This window comes from Octopus sinensis, linkage group LG3 (assembly GCF_006345805.1).
Source record: "Octopus sinensis linkage group LG3, ASM634580v1, whole genome shotgun sequence".
NCBI classification, from domain to species: Eukaryota; Metazoa; Mollusca; class Cephalopoda; order Octopoda; family Octopodidae; genus Octopus; species Octopus sinensis.
This window is the reverse complement of record NC_042999.1, coordinates 156,955,267-156,982,318: the sequence shown is the minus strand read 5'-3', so window position 1 is coordinate 156,982,318 and position 27,052 is coordinate 156,955,267. Positions and strand designations below refer to the sequence as shown.

At 39.5% G+C, this 27,052-nt stretch overlaps 1 protein-coding gene across 1 annotated transcript in view; it reads right to left on the bottom strand.

Moving 5' to 3' along the window:
* Positions 1-24,099, bottom strand: part of LOC115209682 (exosome complex component MTR3) — a 36,658-nt gene extending 12,559 nt beyond the window's left edge. The window contains exons 1-5 of the mRNA XM_029778158.2: positions 23,940-24,099; positions 21,466-21,523; positions 20,126-20,204; positions 16,064-16,238; positions 10,201-10,261 (exon numbers count right to left, since the gene is read on the bottom strand). Of these exons, the coding sequence (XP_029634018.1) occupies positions 10,201-10,261; positions 16,064-16,238; positions 20,126-20,204; positions 21,466-21,523; positions 23,940-24,026 (460 nt within the window). The 5' untranslated portion in view covers positions 24,027-24,099. The remainder of the gene's footprint in view (positions 1-10,200; positions 10,262-16,063; positions 16,239-20,125; positions 20,205-21,465; positions 21,524-23,939) is intronic.
* Between the last annotated feature and the right edge of the window lie 2,953 nt (positions 24,100-27,052).

The window sequence follows — 27,052 nt, the reverse complement described above, 5'->3', positions numbered from 1 at the left end:
CGAAACGAATCGTAGTCTGAAGGGGCAAGGTTGGGAGAATAAGGTAGATGAGGAACTTTTGTCCAACCAAGCTCTTCGATCTTCTGTGATGTGATCTTTGCAGTGTGGGGTCACACATTGTCCTGATGAAACATCACTCCTTTTCGATTCACTAAAGCAGGTCTTTTTTCCTTCAAAGATTGGTTCAAATGCTCTACTTACTGACAGTAGACTTGAGCATTGATTGTTGCATTAGGTGGTAACAATTCAAAGTGAATTACTCATTTGCAATCCCACCAGAGAGAGAGAAGAACCTTTTTCCATGAAGTTCTCTTCTCAGTTGTGGTTGAGCTTTTTCCCTTTTACCAAGCCACTGTTTATGACGTTTAACATTTTGCTAGAAGATCCATTTTTCATCACCAGTCACAAGTTTATCCAAAAAGGGTGAAATGAGTTCACGAGAATGGAGAGAAAAGCAGATGTCAACTCGGGATTTGCTTTTGGACAATTCATGACGCATCCATTTTCCAAGTTTAGGAACCTTTCCATGTTGTTGAAGATGACGATGAATAGTAGTATGGTTTGAACTAAGCTTTTTGCCAATTCTTCAACTGGCAATGCAGGATTTTCTTCAATTAATGCCTCAAGGAGGTTATCCTCAAACTCAACTGGACGTCCTGTTCGATATCAACTTCAAGGCTGAAATCTCCACTTCTGAATTTTGCAAACCATCTTCTGCAAGTTCTTTCATTCAAGCATTCTTTCCCATAAACTGAGTGTATGTTTCAAGTCACTTTGGCTGCAGAGTTTCCTTTTTTTGTACTCATGAAGCATTATGTGCCTCAAATGCTCTTCGGACACTTCCATGTTAGAAAGGGTTTTAATCAAAGAAATTTTAATTCTATTATTCTGTAAAATAATATTTAATTAGTTTAAATGTACACAATTGCATAAAAACAATTTCTAATTCCATCAGACATTCTAAAATGCTATCAAATTTCATTCAATTTAAAAAAAGGTAAAAATCGGACAGAACTTATGGAATGACCTGATAATTCCAAACTGGTAACTAAACTACTTTTATGGTACACTTCATGAATAGTAATACACTAGAGTTAAGCATATGGCAAGCTGAATATATAATCATCATCATCAAGGCATTGATATCCAGTAAAAGTAATTTCATTTCACTTTATTCTCACAAATTCTAACATGATCTTTGAATATATTTTATACATAAGTATCATGTGAAGCATGGTAATGAATAAAATACATGTCAATATGCTTAGTATGACAGGAACTAAACAGTAAAAAATTTGGTTGGTCACTTGAAAATATAATGGTAACTGGGATACACTCAAGTCCCTTCAGGAAATAGAAACACACAGAACTACTATTTCAGGATGTACGTAAGGAAGGTTAGTAACGGATTACAATGCTATTCCAACCCAAGCTTTTCTGATGGAATCTGATCTGGCTGAATAGCAAGCAGCATTCTGATTTCATTGTAATGAGGCTAGGCCAGGGATGGGCATCACATTAAAACAATTGTTCAGTTATTTCAATAACTGTTTCCATCTTTATCACTTTTTCTGATATGACAACAGACAAGTTAACAACAACAACAACAAAAAGATATATCATCATCATCATTTAGCGTCCGCTTTCCATGCTAGCATGGGTTGGACGGTTCAACTGGGGTCTGTGAAGCCAGAAGGCTGCATCAGGCCCAGTCTGATCTGGCAATGTTTCTACGGTTGGATGCCCTTCCTAACGCCAACCACTCCGTGAGTGTAGTGGGTGCTTATTACATGCCACCAGCACAGGTGCCAGACAAGGCTGGCAAACGGCCATGGACGGATGGTGCTTTTTACGTGCCACCGGCACGGAGGCCAGGTGAGGCTGGCAACGGCCACGATCGGATGGTGCTTTTACGTGCCACCGGCACGGGGGCCAGGTGAGGCTGGCAACGACCACGAACGGATGGTGCTTTTACTTATATAACTATATGTAAATATTCACAACATTGCAGATCTCATACATTTGTCTGTGACAACTAGTTTTGCATTTTGAAAGTGCGTGCATGCATGTGCAAATGCACACACACACACATGCTAACATAGACATGCATGCATGCCATACCTCTTGCTTTGCAATCATTATATACCTATTTTTTTACTACCCGCAAGGGGCTAAACACAGAGAGGACAAACAAGGACAGACAAATGGATTAAGCCGATTATATCGACCCCAGTGCATAACTGGTACTTATTTAATCGACCCCGAAAGGATGAAAGGCAAAGTCGACCTCGGCAGAATTTGAACTCGGAACGTAACGGCAGATGAAATACGGCTACGCATTTCGCCCGGTGTGCTAACGTTTCTGCCAGCCCGCCACCAATCATTATATACATAGGCAGAGCCGAATGGTTAAGCTTGCTTCCCACCTACATCATATCAGGATCAGTCCTAACCTCAGGCCAACCAAAGCCAGGTGAGTGTATTTGATAAACAGAAGCTAAAAGAAGTCCATTATATATAAATGTGTGTGTATGAGCCTTTGTTTTATCATATGGCTGTAAACGAGCATCACCATCATCCAAGCAGTGTTGCACATTTCCAGTCTGGCCAAAAGTAAATATTATCATCATCATCATCATTATCGTTTAACATCCGTTTTCCGCGCTAGCACGGGTTGGACGGTTCGACCGGGGTCTGGGAAGCCAGGAGGCTGCACCAGGCCCAGTCTGATCTGGCAGTGTTTCTACAGCTGGATGCCCTTCCTAACGCCAACCACTCCGCAAGTGTAGTGGGTGCTTTTTACGTGCCACCGGCACAGGTGCCAGGGGAGTCTGGCAGCGGTCATGATCGGTTGGTGCTCTTAACGTGCCACCGGTGAGTTGCCAACGAGAGGGGTATATGGCCTAACAAATTCACTCTGATCCATACAAGCATGGTAAAGCGGATTTGGATATCAAGTAACAAGACTGAATGGTAATGAATATATATATGTATTCATTTATCTTTTACTTGTTTCAGTCAACAGACTGTGGCCATGCTGGGGCACTGCTTCGGAGAATTTTTAGTTGAATGAATTGACTCAAATACTCATTCTATTTTTGCCCAGTACTTATTCAATCAATAGCGTTTGTTGAATTACTAAGTTACGGGGGTGTAAACACACCAAACAATGGTTGTCAAGTGGTGGAGGGGGACAAGCACACACAAGCATTATATAAATACAATGGGCTTCTTTCAGTTTCTGTTTACCAAATCCACTCACAAGGCTTAGGCGACTGCTGGTCTTCCATAAACAACCTTGCCCGGACTTGTGCCTGGGAGGGTTGCTTTCTAGGTGCAATCCCATGGTCAGTGTCATGACCGAAGGAGGTCTCAGAATAGTAAAAGACACTTGCTGAGGTACCACAGTGGGACTGAAACCAGAACCATGTGTTGGAAGTGAGCTTCTTACCACACAACCATGCCAGCACCTATGTGTATGTGTATATATATATATATGTGTGTGTGTGTGTGTGTAGGGAATTTGCTGTACTCAAGGAGACACTTTTGTTAAGACTAAAGTGAGGTCCAAAAAGCATTATGTTTATGCCTCTACATACTGGGCCTTGCCCCTGCACCAAGTAATCCTCACATCTCATCTTCCTAAAGCCTTTCCCTCCTTCACTCATTTTACTACGGGGTATTCAGGCTAAACTCAATAGATTACATAGAAGGAAAGAGAACACAATATCTCATCCAAAAGTACAAGTATTTCAAAACAATCAAATAATACAGCACCTTGGACAAGTGTCTCTTATACTATCAGGCCAACCAAAACCTTGTGAATAGATTTGATAAATGAAAACTGAAAGAAGCCCATTGTTTAATATATATGTGTAGGTGTGTGTCTGTGTTTGTCTCTCACCACTGCTTGACAACCACTGGTGGGTTTGTTTAAATTCCTGTAACTTAGCAGTTTGGCAAAAAAGAGACCAATAGAATAAGAACAAGGCTTAAAAAAAAGATAAGTACTGGAGTTGACTCATCCAACTAAAAAATCCTTCAAGGTGGTGGTGCCTCAGCAAGGCTGCAGTCTAATGACTGAAACAAGTAAAAGACAAGATAATATCAACTAGGGGGTGCAAAGAGCACCATACGAGTGTGATCGTTGACAGAGTGGCTTTGCGAGTATGATCGTTACCAGCATCGCCTTACTGGCACGTGTGCCCGTGCTAGTAGGGTGCCAAGAACACCATCCGAGCGTGATCGTTGCCAGAGCAGCCAACTGGCTTCCGTACCCGTGGCACGTAAAAGGGCACCATTCGAGCGTGATCGTTACCAATGTCACTTCACTGGCACATGTAAAAAGATTTGAGCGAGGTCATTGCCAGTACTGCCTGACTGGCCCCCGTGCAGGTGGCACATAGAAAGCACCTACTACACTCTCGGAGTGGTTGGCGTTAGGAAGGGCATCCAGCTGTAGAAACTCTGCCAGATCAAGACTGGAGCCTGGTGCAGCCATCTGGTTTGCCAGTCCTCAGTCAAAGCCGTCCAACCCATGCTAGCATGGAGAACGGACGTTAAATGATTATGATGATTCAGCTTAAAGTGGAAATAACTAACTATTACACTGTCCAAGGCTAGCCAAGATTTAATTCAACACTGGAGCTGGCACCATGTAAAAAGCACTGGTGCTGGTGCCATATAAAAAAAACACTCAGTACATTCTGCAAAGTGGTTGACATTAGGAATGGCATCCAGCCATAGAAATCATGCTGTAACAGACAGTTAGACCCTGGTGCAGCCCTCCGGCTTGCCAGCTCTTGTCAAACCATCCAACCCATGAAAGCATGGAAAACAGACATTAAATAAATATGATGATGATGACGCTCTAACCACCTCACATCCCTAATTTACTCATTTCCCAGCTAAAAATATATACTCAGTGCACCTAATCTGTCTTTGATACCCATCCAGAATTCCTGGAGCTGGAAAATGGTTTGGGCACAAATAACATGTTCAGGAAGAAATCAGCCACAAAATTTTACCTTTGATGTGCAATATCTATCCAAAAGAGACAGGAAGAACTATACGTGAATTTCTTCTAATTGTGAGTTAGGCCTTTCATCTCTGTTTGCAAATGAAAACCTACAGAAGTAGCTTACAACACTGACCTGTGTTGTGCCCTTCAACCCCTTGTCCATTGAAGTGTGCTTTAGTAACTTACTTCGTGTATACCATAATGGAGAAAGCTGTTAATTAGTAGGAATTATCTAATTTTTACTAAAAGAAAGTAATTATTAAAGTCTACAGTGTCTAAAAGATTCTTAAAAATTCTAATTTTTATATTTTTTCTATCCCCTCTCTCTCTCTTTCGGAGAGGCACTGAGCAGCTATACGCACACATACACACACGGCAGTAGCTCCCGCCTACCGAATTCAATTACAAAGCTCCGGTCCGCTCAGGGCTATAGTGGAAGGCACCTACCCAAAGTGCCACGCAGTGGGACTGAACCCGAAACCATGTAGTTAGGAAGCAAGCTCCCTAACCACACAGCCATGCCCGCGCCTATAATGTAGTTTTCAAGCATCTTTTATTATTCAAAATTAATTTAATGCAAGATAGTATTTTTTAACACTAAAGATAACATTCCCTTTGTTTTTTTCTCTCATTCACTTAATGACTATAACATGAAATCTGTTTATATATTTCTGATAGTTAATTCCTTTGCAGAATCATTACCTTAGGCAAATAAGCAAAAGCAGGGTATTGTAGTTGCTTGTCATTGTCTGTTTGTCTGTGTATTTGCAAAATTACTGGAAAATGGCTCAACAGATTTTCACCAAATTTCGTAGAAATACTCATTAGGTGAGTGGCTCAAACTCATTATTTTGGTTTGCTTATCTTAAAAACTGGCAGATGGTTGAATCAAAATATTTTTTATCTTTGTTTACATATACATAAATGATAAGCAGGGCAAATACTCTCAATGTCATTTTGTTGACATATATGAATTGGCTGAGAAATATATTTATGATTAATAAAAGTGATATCATTTGTAGAGGAAAAAGTATTGCAGAAGGTGATATCAAGTCAGTCACTGATGGAAGAAGTGTTGGGATAAAATTGAACCTAAGACGCACCAGAGTATGGATTAGAAAGAACACCAACAACACATGTCATAATAGTATGATCTGATGAGAATTTCTTTAGGAATCATCAGCTAGTTCACAGAAACTATTTGTTCTGTGATAATGCAATAAAGTACTAAGGGCAGACAACCACATTAGATTTAAAATACATGAAAATAGAATCAAGGAAATACATCTAACAATAAATGAACTGGTTACACCGGCATAATTGATTAATGCTTTAAAGCAGTGATTCCCAATGTGGTCCCTGGGGCCCACAGGTGGTCTCCAGAGAATTCGTAGCCATAAAAAAATTGAAGCCATTTCAGAGCTACACAATATTATTCGATAATAAAGACACTGTTAGCTAATAATAATTTATATGAAGACAGAATAATAATAAGAAAACAAAATTCAATAATTATTCCATAAGAATCAATAATGTATAATATATAATTAATAATATATTACAATCAAGAATTACATAATTTAAATTTTACAATCACAACAGTTTCATAATAAATTTGATATTTTTAATGTATAGAAATAAAGTATTTATTACTTTTTTTTTTTTAAAGATCAGTTGTAATAATATCTGAACCAACTGCTAAAAAGGCAAAACTGAGGAACTACAAAGAGGATTTTATCATGTTTGGTTTTGTATCTGTAGACTCAAAACCTATGTGTTTTGAAAGGTAGGGAATATTTTGAGAATAAAAAGAAAATACAGCCAATCAAACTACCCGACTTTGTAAAGAAGATAAATACCGAAAAAGCAAAGACACTGAAATCAAGTTATTTGGTCTCTGAAATTATTGCCAAGGTTGCAGCACCTCAGATTTATGGTGAGAAACTTTTCAAGCCTGCTATGATGGCTTGTGCAAATGAGGTTCTGGAAAAAGATGCTGCATCTACTCTGAGTACAATTCCACTTTCAAATAACACAATTACAAGAAGACAGGATGAAATGTCTAATTTTGTTGAGAAGATTATGGAAATTCTCCAAAAGACAAATTTCTCTATCCAGGTTGATGATAGCACAATTCATAACCAAGCTATCCTTCTGGTCTATGTCAGATTCATCCATGAAGATGATATAAGGGAAGAAATGTTATTCATTAAAAGTTTGTATGAAACTACTAATGGAGAAGATATATTCAATGAAGTAATGCAGTATTTTAATGATAAAAATATTCCATTGACTAATTTTATCAACATTGCATCAGATGGAGCTGCAGCCATGACTGGAAAAGTGAAAGGCTTTGTTTCTAGAATGAAATTAGTTGCTTCTCACATTATTTATATACATTGCATTATCCACAGACAGCATTTGGTTGCTAAGAATATTGGAGGGCCATACATGCAATTAACTTTGTCAAATAAAACTCAGTGAATAATAGATTTTTTTTATGCAATTCTGTGAAGACGAAGATTTTAAAATCTTATTGCTTCACACAGAAGTAAGATGGTTGTCAAAAGGCTTGAGCCTTGAAAGACTTGAAAATTTGTGGGAACCATTAATTAACTTTCTCATGTTCAAGAGTCAGATGACTCATTACAACTTCAAGAAGCAAGCTGATACACCTAAGAAAATTTTGGAAAGACTTTCTGAGTTTAAATCAAAAATATTCAACTTGAGTGATATTTTTAAAACAGTGAATCTGCTTAACTTCTCAGAAGATAAAAGGGTAGATGGGGAAATTAAAATTTTAGAAAAAACTGTTTGAAAAAAAAATTTGGCATCATTTCAAAATTTTAACACCACTGTTCCTACACTAGAATGCATTGCTACATGCATTATCCATCTTGAAGGTCTTCATGTAGAGTTTGAGAGAAGATACAATGATTTATTAAAGATGGGTTATCCACTCTGGTTTGTAGACCTATAAAATTATGAGTCAGGAGATGATAATTTTGAGTTGGCTGAAATGTTGTTGGATTTGAAAGAGAATATGAAACTGAGAAGAAGAGTTGAAAAAAGTGTCTTTGCCTACATGTCGATAAATCACACCCAAATATTTTTCAACATGTAGAAGCAAGCATCATTTCTTTCCCTAGCACATGGATGGTGGAATCTGCATTTTCAGGTGTTGTAGATATTTTAAGTAGAAAAAAGAAATAAATTAAATCTCAACAGCAGAGGAACTCTCAGACTAAGACTAAATAAGTTCATTAAAATTGATTATATCTTGTGTGAGAAACACCAATATCAAGCTAGTCACTAGCTGAATGGACTAAAAATGAATGACTTTATGAAAAATGATTTTGATATCTTATGTTTATCATTGTTTACTAAAATAAATTTTAAATTTTATCTTTGGTTTGCAAAAATAAATTTTAAAGTGTAAATAAACTATTTTGCCTTTTCAATATGTATATTAGTGTGAAAATAGAACAGCATAAAGTAAAAGTTGAAGTGGTTCCTAGAAATTTTTTCAAGTAAAAAATGGTCCCTGGGCTGAAGAAGGTTAGGAGCCACTGCTTTAGAGTGTTCTAGAGACATTTTTATATAAACTATATAAAAGCCAGGAGTGGCTGTGTGGTAAGTAGCTTGCTTACCAACCACATGGCTCCGGGTTCAGTCCCACTGCGTGGAAACTTGGGCAAGTGTCTTCTACTATAGCCTTGGGCCGACCAAAGCTTTGTGAGTGGATTTGGTAGACGGAAACTAAAAGAAGCCCATCGTATATATGTATATATATATGTGTGTGTTTGTGTGTCTGTGTTTGTCCCCCTAACAACGCTATTTTAAAATCTTCATCTTCACAGGGTCTTTACTTGCCACCTGTACAGGAGTCAGTCCAGCGGAACTGGCAACTGCCAGGTGCCAGTCATAGGATTGGTTCAATTTCGATTCTGATTTCACTTGCTCCAACAGGTCTTCACAAGCAGAGTTTAGTGTCCAATGAAGGGAGGTTGGCATGGGTGCCAGTCGTCGGATGAGGTTCGATTTCGAATTCAATTTCGACTTCACTTGTCTCAACAGGTCTTCGCGTGTCCAAGGAAGGAAAGACTAAAAGAAATTCTTGATAAAAGAAAATCTTCCGAAGGAGTCCTGTTGGGTTGACCCAATGGAAGATTTAGCTATTCTGTATTCATTCATTGCATCGTTTCCTGAATGCATTGGATTTTCTGATTACTATATATTCTTAATCAATCCATTTTTAATGAAGGAATATTTGTATATAAATCTGATTCAATTGAATATAACTTGCACATTCTTGTCATCTAAATAAATAGTCCTTTATAAGAAAAAAGATTTTTCGAGTATTATTTGTATAATTTCATCCAGTTTCTTTAAAACTCTTTTTGCAGAACTGAGTCCCAGGTATTACATACCCTGCCATTAAAACTGACGGTTTATAGCTTGTATCATCATCATCGTTTAACGTCCGCTTTCCATGCTAGCATGGGTTGGACGGTTCAACTGGGGTCTGGGAAGCCAGAAGGTTGCACCAGGCCCAGTCTGATCTGGCAGTGTTTCTACGGCTGGATGCCCTTCCTAACGCCAACCACACCGTGAGTGTAGTGGGTGCTTCTTACGTGCCACTGGCACAGGTGCCAGACGAGGCTGGCAAACGGCCACGATCGGATGGTGCTTTTTACATGCCACGTGCACGGAGCCAGTCGGGGCGGCGCTGGCAACGGCCACGTTCGGATGGTTCTCTTACGTGCCACAGCTACAATTTCCATTGATTTTGATCGATTTCGATTTCCACTTGCCTCAACAGGTCTTCACAAGTAGAGTTTTGTGTCCCAAGAAGGAAAGGTATGCATAAGTGGACTGGCTACATCCCAGGTAGAGGCCACGGGTTATGGTCTCACTTGTCCTGCCGGGTCTTCTCTTATTTTAATATCTGATTTTATGCAAACCTAAATTCCAATGTAATTGTCAAAAAGTGCTAAAAGGTAGAAATGGTTAACCAACACATTCTATATAACATTACACCTGAGCAAGCATTACTTACATTTAGAATAACACTGTTCCAGTAATAGCCTCAGCTGTAATGGTGAAAACAAACTAAAGAACTAAACTTGCAGAAAAGTTTAAACTTGGACAATAAAGAAGCCAAAAAGTTAATAACTTACTGCTGCCATCATTTTCTAGAACTGTTGCATATACATTCACTTGTGCCTTTGGAAATTTATGCTGAAAAATAAATAATTCACATACTAATAAAACAGTAGAGATGAGATGTGGAAGGAGATGGGTTCAGGGGATGGGGTGGGGGGCACATCGCTTGCTAGTCGAAAGAGGCAGGAACTGGTAGTAAAATATGAAACAAAGGATAGATATAGGTATTTTAATGATTAAAAGTTTGCCAATCAGTTGGACTACATTATCATTTTACATCCATTTTTTCCATGCTGGCAGGAATTCAATAGGTCTCATAACATCTTTCCGCTTGTTTATAGTCTTTTGTTATCTAAATATCTGTTTTTTTATTACCCACAAGGGGCTAAACACAAAGGGGACAAACAAGGACAGACAAACGGATTAAGTCGATTACATCAACCCCAGTACGTAACTGGTACTTAATTTATCGACCCCCGAAAGGATGAAAGGCAAAGTCGACCTCGGCGGAATTTGAACCCAGAACGTAACGGCAGACGAAATACGGCTATGCATTTTGCCCGGCGAGCTAACGTTTCTGCCAGTTTGCCACCTTGTTATCTAAATATCATCACCATTTAACATCCATGTTCCATGCTGATATAGGTCAAATCCAATCGGTCCAAACACTGCATTGTGCCCTAGTTGTCTGCTTCGACATGGTCCCTACTGCTGGGTGCCCTGCATAACATTAACCCCTTTACAGTGTGTACTGGATGCTGTTTTTGTGCCACTGGCACTTTTGAGGTCATCATGAAACTCACAAGTCTACGAAACACAAAGAAAGGGGTAGGAGATGTCCTTATGTTAGATGGAGGTTAAAGTATGAGAGAAGAGGTAGGGGTAGAAAAGTTTCGGGTTGTAGTGGAGTTACATGGTTACTTACATTTAGGGGAGAGAGTAAGGATGAACCAGTAGAATCTCCAGTGGCTGTGTGGTAAGTAGCTTGCTTACGAACCACATGGTTCCGGGTTCAGTCCCACTGCGTGGCACCTTGGGCAAGTGTCTTCTACTATAGCCTCGGGCTGACCAAAGCCTTGTGAGTGGATTTGGTAGACGGAAACTGAAAGAAGCCCGTCGTATATATGTATATATATGTATGTGTGCGTGTATTTGTGTGTCTGTGTTTGTCCCATCCAACATCGCTTGACAACCGATGCTGGTGTGTTTATGTCCCCGTCACTTAGCGGTTTGGCAAAATAGACCGATAGAATAAGTACTGGGCTTACAAAGAATAAGTCCCAGGGTCGAGTTGCTCGATTAAAGGCGGTGCTCCAGCATGGCCACAGTCAAATGACTGAAACAAGTAAAAGAGTAAGAGAGTGGTGATGAAGGGTCCGAGTGAGTAGAAATGAATGGAGACAAAGAAGCTAGGAAGTGTGTCTTGGGGATTTGCTAGAGTGTATGGGGGGGGGACCGAGGAAATAGGAGAGGTAGGTAACCTCTGTAAAGAGTGGGTAGGGCTGAAGGGTGGATCAATATGGGGGTGGGAGCTGTACGAGTTAGGGAATGTAGAGGGAATCTGGCAGCAGGATAGGAACAATGATACAGTTGACAGAGGGAGGAGAGATATGTTTTGGTAGGCTGCAGAAGCAGGGTAAAGAGAGAGAGATGACATATAATGTATGAGAAGAGATAATTTAGGGGTCTGAGGAGACGGGTGTGACCACTGTAATATGTGGATGCAGAGAACAATATTGATGGATGAAGAATGGCTAACATATGAAATGGCTCTGCATAGCAAGAAAGAAAAGTGGTATCAGAAGGGAGGAAGAGTTGTAGTGAGGAGGAGATTGAGTGAACAACCTACATATAAGTTGTGAACTTCCCTGGCACCTGTGCCGGTGGCACGTAAAAAGCACCGACTGATTGTGGCCACTGCCAGACTCCCCTGGAACCTGTGCTGGTGGCACGTAAAAAGCACCCACTACACTCACGGAGTGGTTGGCGTTAGGAAGGGCATCCAGCTGTAGAAAACACTGCCAGATCAGACTGGAGCCTGGTGCAGCCTCCTGGCTTCCCAGACCCCGGTCGAACCGTCCAACCCGTGCTAGCACGGAAAATGGACGTTAAACGATGATGATGATGATTTAGAGATGTAATGAGGCAATGGTAAGAAGATCTATAGTGTAAATTGACTAGACTTCCAGATCTTTCATTCTGCATATGACTCTTTATTAGATAAAATTGTCAGTTGCTTCCCAAAATTTGCCACTGAATCGAAATATACCACAACATACTGTACTAGATGTAATATTTATCACCTAATATAGATCGTCTGGCACCTGTGTCGGTGGCACATAAAATCACCCACTACACTCTCAGAGTGGTTGGCGTTAGGAAGGGCATCCAGCTGTAGAAACACTGCCAGATCTGACTGGCCTGGTGCAGCCTTCGGGCTTGCCAGACCCCAGTTGAACCATCCAACCCATGCTAGCATGGAAAGCGGACGTTAAACGATGATGATGATGATAGATCACTGACAATTGCTATCACTGTGAAATCTTCATAACTTGTTGCTACATATATATATAACCATGTTTATAGCGGCCCTCTCCCAAACACACGACTCATTTTCCCACAAAAAGGGCAACAACTCATTTTACCCTTGCAGCGAGACAATCCAATGATCTATACCAGCACAGAAAAATGGCTAATCGGATGATGATGATATAAAATACAATATAAAAATACAAGAAGAATTTTGTATACAGAATTATGAGCCTCCACCGTATATTGACTGTAGTAAAAAAGTTTAATATAAATGCATATAAGACCCCATATTGGGGAAAAATGAGCATTAATGTGTGAGAATCAAACCCACACCTTTTATTTTTGTGATAAGTGTGCTGACTGACTACACTGACAGGTCCTTTTATTGTTAAATTTAGGAACTATAATTTCATATTATGTGCTAATTCTGCATAAGAATCAGTGGCAAAAATACAGAAAATAGACTCCATCAACTGCCAGTGGGGGTAAGCTATAGATAGTAGAGAGCTTCCGTTATCTGGGTTACCAAGTTAATAGAGGAGGTGGATGCTCCAAGAGTGTAGCTGTGAGAATAAAGATAGGCTGGGTCAAGTTCAGAGAGCTCCTACCTATGCTGGTAACAAAGGACCTCTCCCTCAGAGTGAAAGGCAGATTGTACGATGTCTGTGAGTGAATAGCTATGCTACATAGTAGTGAAACATGGGCTGTAACAGCCAAGGACATGCATAAGCTTGAAAGAAATGACGCCAATATGCTTCACTGGATGTGCAATGTCAGTGCATGAACGACAGAGTGTAAACGTCTTGAGAGAAAAGTTGGGCATAAGAAGCATCAGATGTGGTGTGCAAGAGAGATGACAGTGCTGGTATGGTCATGTGATGCATATGGACAAGGACAGCTGTGTGAAGTGCCAATCTCTAAACTGTGGAGGAAACATGTGGTAGAGGTAGACCCAGGAAGACATGGTGAAGCATAATCTTCCAACTTTGGGCCTCATGGAGGCAATGACTAATGACTGAGACCTTTGGTGATATGCCATGCTTGAGAAGACCTGTCAAGCCAAGTGAAGTAATAGTCATGGCTGAGGCTGGTGCCACGTAACTGGCACTCGTGCTGGTGGCACATAAAAAGCACCTTTCAAGCATTGGGCTTCACAGAGGCAAGGTGGCTGATGCTGGTGACATGTGAAAAGCACCTTTTGAGTGTTGGGCTTCATGGAGGCAATGACAAATGATTGAGACCTTTGCCATTATGCATACTTGAGAAGAAGACCCATCAAGCCAAGTAAAATCACAGTCATGGCAAATACTTATTTCTTTACTACCCACAAGGGGCTAAACACAGAGGGGACAAACAAGGACAGACAAACGGATTAAATCGATTACATCGACCCCAGTTCACAACTGGCACTTATTTAATCGACCCCGAAAAGGAATTTGAATTCAGAACGTAACGGCAGACGAAATACCTATTTCTTTACTACCCACAAGGGGACAAACAAAAACAGACAAACAGATTAAGTCGATTACATCAACCCCAGTGCGTAACTGGTACTTAATTTATCGACCCCGAAAGGATGAAAGGCAAAGTTGACCTCGGCGGAATTTGAACTCAAAACGTAGTGGCAGACAAAATACCACTCAGCATTTCGCCTGGCGTGCTAACGTTTCTGCCAGTTCGCCGGCAAATACTGATGTCATGCAAATGGCACCAATGACGGTGGCACACATAAAAGCACCTATTACACTTTTGGAGTGGTTGGAATTAGGAAGGACATCTATCTGTAGAAACCCAAATCTGACTGGAGTCTGGTGCAGCCTTCCAGCTTGCCAGCCCTGGTCAAACCATCCAACCCTGGCAGCATGGACAACAAATTGATTTTAGTTCTACAATACACCAAGTATTTAATAATTTATTTTTATGCAATTCCTAAATATTTAATTGCAAAAAATAGAATAGGATCTTTTAAACATTGAATGGTTATGAGTGTTTATCCAAGTAAAATAAAAATCAAAACGGTTCGCAGGTAAAAAAATGGTTGAGCAACACTGTGTTACAAAATTTGAATCCAGAGAAGGATTGTTAACCCTTTAGCATTTAAACCGGCCACATCCAGCCAAAAGTATTCTGCTTGTTTTATGTTCAAACTGGCCATATCTGGTCTCTTAAACCAACCCTACAATATTGTTTAAAAAATTAACAGCTACCTCATCAAAATCTCATAGCTACAAGATTAATGACTGATTAGTTCAAAACAATGTGGATAAAAAAGGATTGATTTTGGCAGAATAATGTGAACACTAAAGGGTTAAATTAATCATCATCATCATCATCATTTAACGTCCGTTCTCTATGCTAGCATGGGTTGGACGGTTCGACCGGGGATCTGGGAAGCCAGAAGGCTGCACCAGGCCCCAGTCTGATCTGGCAATGTTTCTACAGCTGGATGCCCTTCCTAATGCCAACCACTCCGTGAGTGTAGTAGGTGCTTTTTACGTGCCACCTGCACAGGTGCCAGGCGAGGCTGGCAATGGCCACGGTCGGATTGGTGCATTTTACGTGCCACCGGCACGGAAGTCAGTCGAGGCAGCACTGGCATCGGCCACAATTCAGATGGTGCTTTTTACGTGCCACCGGCACATAATTAAATACTCAGTAATTACTTTTCCTCTAAGAATCCACTTCCCCTTAAAATATGATTTTTCTGTTTTTCAATAATTATGTTACAAGTTGGCATCCAACACACCTACAGACTACAATAAGGAGTTAATACCAAAATCAAAGGCTGTGAATTACAGTGTTTAACATAAATCTTCTGAATCCCTTTCTAATGAATTAGTTGCACTAACAACATACTGATCAAAATTAGGAGTTTGCCATGTTTTAATCTTTTGACAATTTCAAGAGAAGTAGATGGCAGAATTGGTGGAGTGCCAAATAAAATGCCTTAACCCTTTAGCATTCAGATTATTCTGTAAAATGTAAAGCTTATGTATTCACAGCATGTAAAAATTAATCTTGCATCATTTCATGGCTTTGAGATTTCAATGTTGTGATTGTTTATTTTTTAAATGACACAATAAGGTAGCTATGAATGACCATATCTGACTAGTTTGAACATAAAACAGGTAGAATATTTTGGCCGGTTTAAACACTAAAGGGTTAAATTTAGAAAGGTCCTTTAGCACATTTTGAATTCAACACTTTGGGGGTTAATAAAAACAAATACTGCCAGTATATTAAAAGTATGTGGAATATTCAATTCACCATACTTCTACCCTTAAAATATTTTATTTGAAACCATATAAAATAATCAAAAATTTTAATATATAGTATATTAATTACCAAACAAACTGCTGGTTCAAGTGCCTCAAGTAACTGTATAGAGTAGTCTTTCTCTTGACTATCAGGTTGATGCTGTCGGCGAAGTTTGCATGAGAATGTAGCAAACTTTAACTCACATGTCAGTTGACCTTTCATACTAAATTCCTCTCGGCGTGTAACTTCCCGTGGTCCATAACTGAAAGGGATTAAGAGAACATCAGGTAAATAGTTACATTTATATCAGAATCATCATTTAACATCCGTTTTTCCATGCTGGCATGGGTTGGACGGTTCGACCGGGGTCGGGAAGCCAGGAGGCTGCACCAGGCACCAGTCTGATCTGGCAGTGTTTTTACAGCTGGATGCCCTTCCTAACGCCAACCACTCTGTGAGTGTAGCGGGTGCTTTTTACGTGCCACCGGCACAGGGGCCAGAGGGTACTGGCAAGCGGCCACGATCGGTTGGTGCCAGCTCGCCGGCAAATACTGGTGTCATGCAAATGGCACCAATGACGGTGGCACATAAAAGCACCCATTACACTTTTGGAGTGGTTGGAATTAGGAAGGACATCTATCTGTAGAAACCCAAATCTGACTGGAGTCTGGTGCAGCCTTCCAGCTTGCCAGCCCTGGTCAAACCATCCAACCCTGGCAGCATGGACAACAAATTGGTTTTACTTCTACAATACACCAAATATTTAATAATTTATTTTTATGCAATTCTGACACGGACGCCAGTCAGGTGGCGCTGATAGATGTAAACCCACTACACCCTTAAAAAATAAAAATATTTCTTAGCTTTAACCCTTGAGCATTCCGATTATTGTCAGATGTAATGCTTATTTATCCACATTGCTTTGAATTAATCCTGCATTTATATCATAGCCCTGAGTTTACAATGATGTAATCGCTTATTTTTAGAATGTCATTGTAGGGTAGATGTGAGAGGTTAGATCTGGCCAGTTTGAACATGAGACAGTCATTTGACTGCGGCCATGCTGGAGCACCGCCTTCTAGTCGAGTAAATCGACCCCAGGACTTATTCTATCAGTCTCTTTTGCGGAACCGCTAAGTTACAGGACATAAACACACCACCATCGGTTGTCAAGCAATGGTGGGGGGGACAAACACAGACACACAAAAATATACATACAAACACATACATATACATATATACGACGGGCTTCTTCCAGTTTCCATCTACCAAATCCACTCACAAGGCTTTGGTCGGTCCGAGGCTATAGTAGAAGACACTTGCCCAAGGTGCCACGCAGTGGGAATGAACCCGGAACCATGTGGCTGGTTAGCAAGCTACTTACCACACAGCCACTCCTGCGCCTATATGATTGGTTTAAATGCTAAAGTGTTAAATAAACATTCCCTACTTAAGTCATTTATTACTCGTATGTCCATAACCACAAAATCATGCACAATCACCCGGGTTTACTCAACACTTGTACAGCATCCAACATTCTGTCATGGAGTTTTGAGTTCCCAGAACTTTTTAGATACTTTTTCCCATGTCTCATTGCTAAAATATTCTGACCTTTTAGATTATATAACTCTTTTTTACTCTTTTACTGGTTTCAGCCATTTGACTGCGGCCATGCTGGAGCACCACCTCTAGTCGAGCAAATCAACCCCGGGACTTATTCTTTGTAAGCCTAGTACTTATTCTATCGGTCTCTTTTGCTGAACCGCTAAGTGACGGGGACGTAAACACACCAGCATCGGTTGTCAAGCAATGCTAGGGGTACAAACACAGACACACAAACACACACACATATACATATATACGACAGGCTTCTTTCAATTTCCGTCTACCAAATCCACTCACAAGGCATTGGTCGGTCCGGGGCTATAGCAGAAGACACTTGCCCAAGATGCCACGCAGTGGGACTGAACCCGGAACCATGTGGTTGGTTAGCAAGCTACTTACCACACAGCCACTCCTGCACCTATATAAGCTTCAGATTTAGTAAAATCTACAGGAAATAAAAAAGTACTGGTGGGGACAGGGCATGATTTGAATGTTCCTTTCATGTGGAGAAACAGGGGAAGAGAATGGGAGGACGAAACAGCCCCTGTACTTGACTGGAATTCATTTATCGACACAAAAGAATGAAAGGCATAGTCAACATTGAATGGGCTTGAACTCAGAATGCTGAGAGCTGGAACAAATATCACAACCCATTCTCACAACTCAGCTAAATTACCATGGAAGATTTCATTGCCTCTTGGCAGAAACGGTCATAAGGAAATAGCACCTACACACCCATTTACTTTTTTGCCAGTTTGCTTACTTGTTTCTATATGCTTATATGTATTCTCATCCTTGTTTATGCAGTTACCAGTTTTTTTTCCACTCACTAATCTCTACCTCTCATACCTGAGTGTGAGTTCATCCAATACATTTGAATAAATAGACATAATGGAATGTTTACCGACTGATGTCTGTCGATTTTATATCCTCTCCATTTTCTTATTTGCCGTATAAATCAAAGGTAAACTACTTGTTACCCCTGCCCGTATATAATACTCAATTGCGAGATTGCCATGCAATAACTAGCATTTGGATATGAATAACTGGGTACACTACTACCAGCAGTATATTGGATAAGTACTATCCCTTTGTTGGTTTCTCAACCTCCAACTCATACAGATATATATATATATATATATATATATATCTATATAAATGTGACCTCATGTGTACCGTTGGCGATTTTTTTTTCCTCTGTCTTCCCTTCTCCTATGTTTCCGACGAAGAGCTCTGCTCGAAACATTAAACCCTCCTTCTTTCCTGAGCGTTCAATAATACTATATTTATTCCAGCTGAATATTGGCTAATAGCTTATCTTATATGATGATACAATATTCAGCTAGAAAACTCAAACAATTCTTGGAAATTTGTAGAACCATTCAACCTTAATTCATATTAAAAATGATTTTATAAAACTTCATTGGAAATTGAAATCCAAAAACAAATTTTCCTAATTTAAATTTTCATATTAATTTCTCTCATAAACTATATTTTGAAAATCTTAGTGCAAAGAGAGTATTCATCAGAAACAGAAAAGAATGGTCAGAGGGACTCCAAATCAAATTCTTCTTTGAATATAAATAATGTAAGTTGTCAAAGATATATAGAAACAAAAGAGTATGCTTCTGCCACTTCTGTTAAAACTTCGTATCACATCCATAGACACGTTGTCTTCTGGAAAATTAGTAACTGAAATTTTGAAATGTAAGTCTTTTCAACAGATGAATTTATATTTCATAATTATTGACACGCCTGACTGGCATCCATGGCGGTGAACGTAAAAGCACCAACCGATCGTGGCCGTTTGCCAGCCTGCTCTGGCTCCTGTGCCAGTGGCATGTAAAAAACACCCACTACACTCACGGAGTGGTTGGCATTAGGAAGGGCATCCAGCTGTAGAAACACTGCTAAATCAGACTAGAGCCTGGTGCAGCCTCCATGGCTTCCCAGACACCGGTCGAACCATCCAACCCATGCTAGCATGGAAAACGGACGTTAAATGATGATGATTGACACAATAATTTGTACTTTGTACTTACTTAACAATAAAGAAAGTAAACAGGAAAAGTTTTAATGGTTGTGGGATGACCTGAACAAAAATTGTTGTAATAGTTTTTAGCGTTTTACAGTTCTGAAACTGAATCATCATCGTTTAATGTCCGTTTTCCATGCTAGCATGGGTTGGACAGTTCAACTGAGGTCTGGGAAGCAAGTAGGCTGCGCCAGGCCCAGTTTGATCTGGCAGTGTTTCTACAGCTGGATGCCCTTCCTAACGCCAACCACTCCGTGAGTGTAGTGGGTGCTTTTTACGTGCCACCGGCACGGGGGCCAGATGAGGCTGGCAAAGACCACAATCAGATGGTGCTTTTTACATGCCAGCATCTCAAACTAAGAGTAAATATATTTTTATTTTGTATGTACATTGCTTTAAATTCTTGCATGAGTAGTTCCTTACACTATTATTAACACCGTTGTGAAAAATTGGTAGCAAAAAAAGGTCTTAATAAAAATTAACAAATTTCCTGCAGAACAGTAACTTACACAGCACAGATGACTTTGGTTTTGTTCAGTTCAATGTAAGCAGATCCTTTGGCCTGACTGACTACTCCAGCACGTAAAACTGAAAAATGAAAATAAATATATTCAGTATAATAGTAAGCAAAAATTATATCTACACCTATTGTTATATTTCGGAATGGTCATATTGCCAGTTTAGCCAATAAAAACACACGCACTATATATTTGGTGTTATTTTGCTTCAGTGTTATTTATTTTTACATTAATCTTATTTCGGACAGAGTTCTTTCATCACACTCCTGTGACCACATCAGTGGTCCTTTGTTTTCTTCTTTCTTATTTGTGTCTCTCCTTACTAACCGTCAGCTATTCCGAAATATAACAATATCTGTTTCAACACACGACTTCACATAAAAAATCTTGCACAACAAATATTTAAACGTATATCTACACCATTTTATTTATTAACAGGTATTATATAAACTAGTTTAACTGGAAGGAGAATTTATTTACGAGACAACGATATATTAAATGGTAAATCATATTTTACAAGTATTGTATTACATTTGGAGATTTAGATTGCCATACAGTTCATGTGTTTCCTTTTTCATTTATATTGATTTTCTTCACGCTCGAATGGTGGCACGTTAAGCACACCATTCAAGTGTGATCGTTACCGCGTCGCCTTACTAGCACTTGAAACATTCGAGCGAGGACGTTTCTAGTGCCGCTGGACTGGCTCCTGTGCAGGTGGCACATAAAAAGCACCATTTGGACGTGGCCGTGGCCAGTACCACAAAACCGGCCCTCGTGCCGGTGGCACATAAAAGCACCCACTACACTCTTGGAGTGGTTGGCGTTAGGAAGGGCATCCAGCTGTAGAAACAACCAGATCAGATTGGAGCCTGGTTCGCCAGACCTCAGTCAAATCGTCCAACCCATGCTAGCATGGAATGCGGATGTTAAATGATGATGATTTCTGTGAAATATTTCAGAAAATTTAAAATGTATCTTTCCAAAGACATGGTGTACAGTGAGATAGATATGACAAACTCAAAGAATTTCCTGTTCCATTTAGTTGCAATTATTACCAGGAATAAAACACACATTTCAACAATACTTAAGTTTTAGGGTTAATATTTACATCTTTACAATAGAACAAGTAATGATGGAGATAGATCTTACAAAGCAGTCTTCCTTCAAAAACTATCCTCAATACTCTCAATCATTAAAATTTCCACACATCTTCATCATCATCAGCATTTGATGTCCGCTTTCCATGCTGGCATATTGCCAATTCTGTATGAACTGATTTAAATGTATGTTGCAGACACGCAGGAACGAATCAGACCAATAATACTTACATGTGGGCCGCATTTGATTGAAAAGTCTGGAATCCCATCTTTTTTGGTTTTCATCAAGCTTAAAAAGCAAATAGGCAACAAATAAGTAATTATAGTTGATACAATGAATCAATGAGGCAAAGAAATAGATGCAGAAACAGAATAAAATGGGGAAGTTATAGATGAATAGAGAGTGAACTGGGCTGAGACAATACTCCTCTACTAGGCAAGATTGAAAACTTTAACATGGAGAACTGAGAAAAATAGAAAAAAATAAAAACAGGTGTAACAAAAGGGATTCAAGGCACTTGGGTGCATGAAACCAGGGAAAACTCTAGGACCAGACAACATCCCATTTGAGTTCCCACACACGGAGGTCCTGAGCTGAGAAATCATCTGATGCTCTTTATTCTCAAGATCTGAGAAAACAAGACCCCCCCACCCACCCCTGAACGACTTCCGCGATGCAACGACCCCACTTTTCTGAACAAAAATAAGGGTTTGCAGCATATTTGGAGGTCAGAGGACTTAATCCCATGCAAAAAATGTGAGGTTCTTTCTTTTTTTAGTGAAAATTGTATGGGTGTACTTCCCAAAGGGGATGGAGGGTGAAATTTCCGAGGGTTCCACCCAACCCAATTTTCTGGATCCCCCATATTAGGTCACCGTAATTCATTCAACAAAAAAAAATTTCCAATGATTGGGGGGAAGGGCGCACTCCCTCCACTTTTTTCCCAACTAAAATATAAGGTTTGCGGCGTATTAGGTCAGGGTACTTGATTCCACGCAAAAAATTTGAGTTGGTAGAATGAATTACGGTAACCTCCTAATATGCCACAAAGCCTTTGGGAGGGGGGGGGCGCGGAAAACGAGGTGGGGTAGAACGCTCGGAAATTTCACCCCTTGGGAAGTACACCCGCACGATTTTCCCTAAGAAAAGAAAAAATTACTAAGATTTTTTGTGTGGAATCGAGTATTCTGACCTCCTAAAATGCCGCAAACCCTTATTAGTGAAAATCGCGCGCGTGAAAGTATCGAAATTTACCAAATTTATTCACCACAAATTCCCATATAATCGAGATCCACATCATATGAAGCATATTTGTAGAAAATATCCATTTTTCTGTAAGTTACAAGGAAACAAAATCGGAGAGGGGGCACACTTATGTAAGTTTGCCTCTTCGAAAACGTGGCTACCAAAATTCATTCAAAAATATGCAATGAGGAAGAGGAAAAATCGGATCTTGTGAATTTTCCGAAAGTCGCCTCCCCACCCCCAGGGTCGTCAGCGCGCATTTTGCTTTCATATTCGTTTTCCACAGACTTGTTAACACACGTCAGGCTGGTTAATTTTTTTTTTTGGGGGGGGGTCCCGGGTGAAGATCTTTATATTGGCCAATAATTCAGTTTAAACGTTGAAAATATTATTAATTTTGTAGAGTTTAGTCAGGAGCAGCGACTATTCGTCCTTAATTATGTATTTCTTTATTACTACTCACAAGGGGCTAAACACAGAGAGGACAAACAAACGGATCAAGTCGATTACATCGACCCCAGTGCGTAACTAGTACTTAATTTATCGACCCCGAAAGGATGAAAGGCAAAGTCGACCTCGGCGGAATTTGAACTCAGAACGTAACGGCAGACGAAATACGGCTATGCATTTCGCCTGGTGTGCTAACGTTTCTACCAGATCGCCGCCTTAATTATATAATAATAATAATAATGAAATTATTGTATACAGTGCTCAGGTGCACCACAACTTGTCAGAAAGTGCATATAAAGTACATGTAGTAATGTAAAAATGTCTGGAAAGCGAACAGTGTATGAGTCAGATACATGCTTGCGTGTGTATGGAGGGGAGAAAATCAGGTGTAGTGTTGGCGAATCTCAGAAAACAACAACTGATGCTGGCAGTTTGTTCCACGCTTCAGCAACTCTCAGCGTGAAAAAATGTTTCCTAAAGTCATGGGAGCTGTGCTGTTTTCTGACTTTGTAAATATGTCCACGGGTGTTAGACGGGTGGAGTTTGAAAAGGTGCTCAGAGTTATCGTTTGCAAGATGGTTAATAATTTTATGGGTGTCTGCAAGTCAGCTGCCAGACATCGGAGTTTATGATTATATTGTCTGATAAAAGCTATTATATTTCTTATACTAAAGACGTGGTATAGTTTCTCACAAGATATGAAAACAAAATAATCTTAAGAAACGGTTTGTTAATTACATGTAGGATACAGTAAAGGTAATTTTAAAATTTAAAGAAAAATACATTGAAATAATGACGGAGGGGCTTTTTAAATGGATGCAACAAAACAAGGCGAACCTTCGGTATAGGTACCGGATACATTTCAAAAAAGGGTTGTTTTTATATATATATATATATGGGTGTTAGGGTTAGAGGTAGGAGAAAAGGGTTTCTGTTATCTTCAGAAATGTAAACAAAGTCACGTATGTACATATACCGAAGCATCGCCCAAAACAAAGATGAGACTTACTAATGCCCGTGTTTCAGTGTCTTTACAGTAAGAATAAGGAGTGTTTGAGGTTTCAGGACCACAAATTCGTTTGTTGTCGGTCGGCATTTTGCACGTGTTCTAGTCACTAATTTGTTTTCTATATTAGAGAGTTCCGTAAATAAAATTTAAAGTTACTCTCAAAATACGAAACGGAATTCAAAAGAAAATAATTTATATATATATATATATTTTGTAATTTTTTTTTTTAATAATTTCTCTAATTTAAAATTATTATCGGAAACATTGCTGCTGCTCTTAAAGAATCTGTTATTTCATTATTGAAACTACATTTACGAAAGATTGCCCCTTTTCGGTTTGAACGGCAGTTTTTAACATAATTTCTAGGAAACTAAAAAATTTTAAACTTCATATACTGGTAGAATGTGTTTATAAAACATCTTTTTCTCTTAGCTTTATTGAGAAAATTCTATAGTTTGTAAGATATTAGTTGTTTTTTTTCTTCAATTTCTGCAATTTCAACCAATCAATGACGTCCATTGAGGTAAAAAAGCATTCTGTGCCGTATGAATATGTCTCACGTTTAAGAAACAGATTGGGTTTATTTACATTTGTGAAGAAAAAAAAAGATACCCTTCCCCCACTCCTAACTCTAAAACAGATTGAAATGCAATAGATCGATACTAGGGTTATAATTATGGGTGACAATTTCATATGACACCGCTAGAAAAAACTGCCGTTCAAACCGAAAAGATTTGAACGGCAAATCTGCTGCTGCTCTTAATGTATCTGTTATTTTTTTTATTGAAACTACATTTACGAAAGATAGCCTACATTTAACATTTGATATTTTACAAAAATGTTAATGAGGATGGGTTATCTCCCTTGGACCAGAGGATAAAAAAACCCTTACGGACCCGAAATAGCCTAAACAGCAAACGGGAAGATTCAACTATTCAGTAGGTAGCACTTAAAATGGACACATTTAGTGAATACTTTTTTTTTTATATTATAATAAAAGCAAAATTCTGTTTGACTGGGACCCCTGTATCTCTGTCTACATTTGCTCTACATCATCATCGCTTAACGTCTGTTCTCCATGCTAGCATGGGTTGGACGGTTCAACTAGGGTCTGGGAAGCCAGAAGGCTGCACCAGGCCCAGTCTGATCTGGCAACGTTTCTACAACTGGATGCCCTTGCTAACACCAACCACTCCATGAGTGTAGTGGGCGCTTTTTACGTACCACCGGCACAGGTGCCAGACGAGTCTGGCAAACGGCCACAATCGGATGGTGCTTTTTATGTGCCACCGGCATGAGGCCAGTCGGGGCGGTGCTACAGGTGCCAGACGAGTCTGGCAAACGGCCACGATCGGATGGTGCTTTTTACGTGCCACCGGCACAGACTTGTTATACCGTTTTGCAATCAGGATGATTCCATGATTGAAAATCTGCCTTGCAGTTTTTGAACATCCAGCAGTGGGATTTGATTTAAAAGCGCTTGGGCTGCTATTTCTAGCAGGTAAAGCTTGGCTGATTCATGCCATCTTATTTGGTGTTTATCAAATCATTTCTGAGTTCAAGTCGGAGATAAATGAAATTCGCTTCATTAATTTTCTGTCAAGATAAGAACTTCAGGACAAATTGGCCAACACTTGGAATTCAACTTGGGATTGGAACAATAGAATGATTGCATTCCAGAATTAATTACCATCTGTCCTTAACCTCTAATTCAAACACCTCCAGGGCATATTGTCATTGTAGACGTATTATAATCTTGCTATTTAGCTCTCTTTAGTTTTCAGCTGCAGAACCATTATGCCCTCTACAGGAGCTAGCCTAAAAGTCTGCAGGAGTGTATATATATATATATATGTAGGAGTGGCTGTGTGGTAAGTAGCTTCCTTACGAACCACATGGTGCTGGGTTCAGTCTGACTGCATGGCACCTTGGGCTGGTGTCTTCTACTATAGCCTCTGGCTGACCAAAGCCTTGTGAGTGGATTTGGTAGATGGAAACTGAAAGAAGCCCATCGTATGTATGTATATATATATATATATATATATATATATATATATATACATATATTTATGTACGTGTGTGTATATGTTTGTGTGTCTGTGTTTGTCCCCCCAATATCGCTCGACAACCAATGCTGGTGTGTTTACGTCCCCGTAACTTAGCGTATATGAATTTTTGCCTCAAAAATTTGGACTCCCATGCCACCAGTATATAAGAGAAAACTAGAAAAGGTACCTAGATGATTGTTTTATTATCTGGAATGAAACCCATGATAATCTTCTGGACTTCACATCTACACTGAACAATATAAACTCCACTATTCAATTTACAATAGAATATAGCAATGAACAGCTCCCATTTCTGGACATTTTGATCCAACAACCAAATTGCAACTGACATCTACCACAGACCAACAGACTCGAAACAGTATCTCCTTTTCAGCTCATGCCACCCTAAGGATACCAAAATAAAAAACCCATTCAATCTAGCAAAAAGGATCTGTACAACTGTATCTGAAACAACTACTCGGGAACTTCACATACAAGACCTCAAAATAACATTAATTGAATGTTAATTCCCATGTGCACTTATAGACCATGGAGTTAAACGTGTCAAAAAATTGGGCACAAACACTCTAAGGACAACAAAACACAACACCCCACCTCACTTTAAATCACTCCCATACATATGAACCCACAACCCCAGAAACAATGAAGCATACAACACAATTGCACAAGACTTCCCTTTGCTCACTCAAGACTTGAAAATGAACAACATCTTAAATACACATAAACTCCACAAATGCAAAAGACAACACAAATCACTCAAAAGACTCCTTACAAATGCAAAACTGTACTCAACACATAGGATACCAACAGTTAAAAAATGCGGACGACCTAATTGTGGTACTTGCCCAAACCAAACTGAAGGCTCAGAATTCATATTCCAGCAAGGAGAAAAAGTTTTACCTAAAATCAACTTCACATGTGCCTCTCAGAACCTAATTTATGTCCTAACCTGCTCAGGTTGTGGTCACAATTATGTGGGCCAAATGAGCCTTATTTTGAGATGCAGAGTTACACTACATAAAGAACAGATTCGTTTTCCTCAAA